The following is a 3,075-nucleotide window of genomic DNA, read 5'->3' as shown; positions in this document are numbered from 1 at the left end:
AAAATTAAAAAAATTAAAAAAAAAAAATATTAAAAAAAAGAAAAAAAAAAAAGATAGATAGAGTTAGGGTTAGACAGGAGTGGTTAAGTTAGGGTGGGTCTTAAGAGGTTAATAAATGTAATAATACTATGTCACAGACACTGTTTTCTTTTTGGATGAGCAGCTCTTGGCTGTGTGTGCTTGATGTGGAATACTTACTGACTTTTGTTGCTACTACAGTGATATTGTGCAGAACAGCTGTCTCTCTGTCCAGGTATTCATTCGTGGAAATGGTTCCTTCAACTGTGTCAATATCGAAACAGCTGTCAGACTCTGTGTGCCATTCCATGGAATACCTGTAGAGATAAGAGCAGTACACATGAGTCAACCTGAGAGGACAACAAGTTACAGTGACTGGATGGGTGCTGGATGCTTGGAAATTAAAGTTGAAAAATATGCTCTCACTACAGCAGTGTCACAGGAGAGTGCTAGCTTTGCAACGCTATACATGTGTGTTTTCAAGGCTTTGGGTCTATTTTCTTTCATTTCCCACACGTAATTACAGTGCTTGTGTCTCTGAGTGCTGTCAAAATGCGGGTGACCTAGACATAAGTACTGTCCCTCAAGGCATCCTGCTGACCTAAAGCATTTCTAGACAGTTGACAAAATAAGTCCATGAGCTGAACAAGTTTATGATCAATAGCTTCAGTTCAGCTACTAAATGGAGTTGCCAAGTTGTGAATGTTCAAATTATCCTTTTTCACAGCACTTGATGGACTTCTCGATCAAAATCTCCACAGCAACAACAAAATGAACTGAGGTGAGATTGTTTTGTCACTTCTAACTTTAAATCTCGAGGTTCAATCTAAATGTTTACTTTTGTCTTATGACTGTGTGCACAATGACTGCATGCTATTCACCTTGGACGCAGTAGAACCTTACAACTAATTACAGCAAAGTTATGGGACTATTATTATTATTTTTAGAATTACCTGTATGCATTGTCTAATTCATGTGTAGGCTGATCATTTGTCCACTTTAAACGATGATTTACAACAAAAGTCACGTGACGTCGTTTAAAGAGAGGGAAAGTCATTATATATCTTAAATACAGTTGGAGCCTTATGGAAGTTGACTCACTTTTGAAGCCAACCTGAAGTGGCCATTAGAGGAACTGCAGTTTTTGTTACGACCGTGTTGGCTTCATTTGCAGCCACATTGGTTTAGTACCAACTGATCGTTAAGAACTACTTTGTGTGGTGCAATCTATTTTAATATAATGATGCTTAAATCTCTACTTAGTAAACAGTTCTGTTAGTACTAGACTAAGTCTGAAAGAGCTGTTGCAACTGGCTCCAGGGCTGGAAACTCAATAATACAAAATCTAAATCTCACTAAAACAATGTTAATGTTATCTGTGTACTTTGACCGTGGCTATATGCAGCAGACTAATGAATTCCTTGTTACCTGACAGCGCTGCTGCTGGCATCCAGGTCGTGAGCTGTCACAGAGCCAATGATGGTCCCTGGAGGAGTGTCCTCGTACACATCCATAGAGTAGGAGGGCTTGGTGAAGACAGGAGGCTCATCCATGTCCAGGACATTCACCTTGACTGTCGCTGAGTCCTTGAAAGGCCCCAAATGAAGGAAACGGGGGTCCAGCTGTGCATTGGACGCCTCAACCTTGAAGGTATATGACTTCTTGGTCTCATAGTCGAGAGTCTGCAGAGTAATAAAGGGAGAGAGGCAGGGATGAAATCATAACAGAATAGAGCTCCTCAAATGATTATATCGCGAATACTTGTGGGGAAAAAAATGTTTTAATATAATGTTGTTACATCTCAGGCAGTTGCTGCATATGCATATAGAACAATGTGGATTGATGTGGATCAATCATTACCATTTGAAAATATAGAGCAACCTTTAATTTTGCTTTTGTTTCCTACTTTGAGGTGTACGGACTACACTACTCGGTGACACAGTGACAACGTCTGTGTAGCAGTATTGCTAAGACCTCCTACCTGACCCAGGTGCCATAGCAACTAGGACTGGGTATTGGTACTCGATACCCTTACCTTTTGTTATTGCCCAAAATAACCCAGTACCAAGTAGTATTATAACCTCTCCTGTGAAATGATATCTGCATTCGAAATTTTTTTGTGCCCAGATGTAGATAAAAAATTATATTTGTATGTTTTTGCATGGAGCCAATCACCGCAAGCATTCTTTGATTTAATGCGACGTGTGACTGGGCCACTAACGCAGCTACAGCAAGGAGTACGGTGTATTTGATGGAGCTGGAAATCAGTGTGCAGAGATGCCACCAAAACGATTTAAAGTTATACGCACCTGTAATTGCATAAAATGTAGATTATTTAAATAAAAACTGAGAATACAAGTAACGTGATAAAAGTCCAGTGAAGTACTCTATTGGTATTGGTATAATTTTAAGGGTACTGGTAATTTTTTAAACGACACCCAGCCCTTATAGCAACCTGCAATTTATTACAATTACTAGATAAGGCTCTTACAATCGTACGACACTTTCTCATAATTCTCAGATGCGGATCTCATTATGATGAGACAAAGAACATAATTATGAAAGTCATAATTAAAAGAGATGGTCTCTTTGGGTGAGTGCAAAGCGCTTCTATACTGCACATAATGAATATATCAAAATCATTAAATCTTACCATCTGTAATACAATACTATATTTTCTAATATACTACAATGGCTACCAGCCATTTTGCCAGAAAACAAAGCTTCTAGGAGGCATCCAGACAACATAGCTATAGCCAGGGACGGCTGGTATATATGGGCTAAGCCTCCATATCTTTTACAGTAAAGATGAAACTTTATTAAAAACCTTAGAACTATTGTTCTGAATTTGGTGGAACCTAGAGCAGCAACAGCACCAAACAGTGACAAAAAACCCAGGATATATGATATATCTTGGGTTTTTCCTGTGAATGGGCTTAAGTAAGTACAGGTCCATTTACCATTTACCATTTAATTCATTCAGCCCAAACACACTAGCGTAAACTTCCATTCACTTTTTATTGACAGGTGTCGGGACACGCCCCCTTCATATGCTGC

General features: G+C 38.9%; 1 protein-coding gene across 1 annotated transcript in view; it reads right to left on the bottom strand.

The window, feature by feature from the left end:
- Window positions 1-3,075, bottom strand: part of LOC118334840 (cadherin-18-like) — a 60,667-nt gene that overhangs the window by 5,529 nt on the left and 52,063 nt on the right. The window contains exons 7-8 of the mRNA XM_035670912.1: window positions 1,447-1,700; window positions 199-335 (exon numbers count right to left, since the gene is read on the bottom strand). Coding sequence (XP_035526805.1) covers window positions 199-335; window positions 1,447-1,700 — 391 coding nt within the window. The remainder of the gene's footprint in view (window positions 1-198; window positions 336-1,446; window positions 1,701-3,075) is intronic.

The sequence above is a fragment of the Morone saxatilis genome, unplaced genomic scaffold (assembly GCF_004916995.1).
Source record: "Morone saxatilis isolate NCDOM2014 unplaced genomic scaffold, NCSU_SB_2.0 Contig23, whole genome shotgun sequence".
Classification (NCBI taxonomy): Eukaryota; Metazoa; Chordata; class Actinopteri; family Moronidae; genus Morone; species Morone saxatilis.
This window is presented reverse-complemented; position numbering and strand designations above follow the sequence as displayed.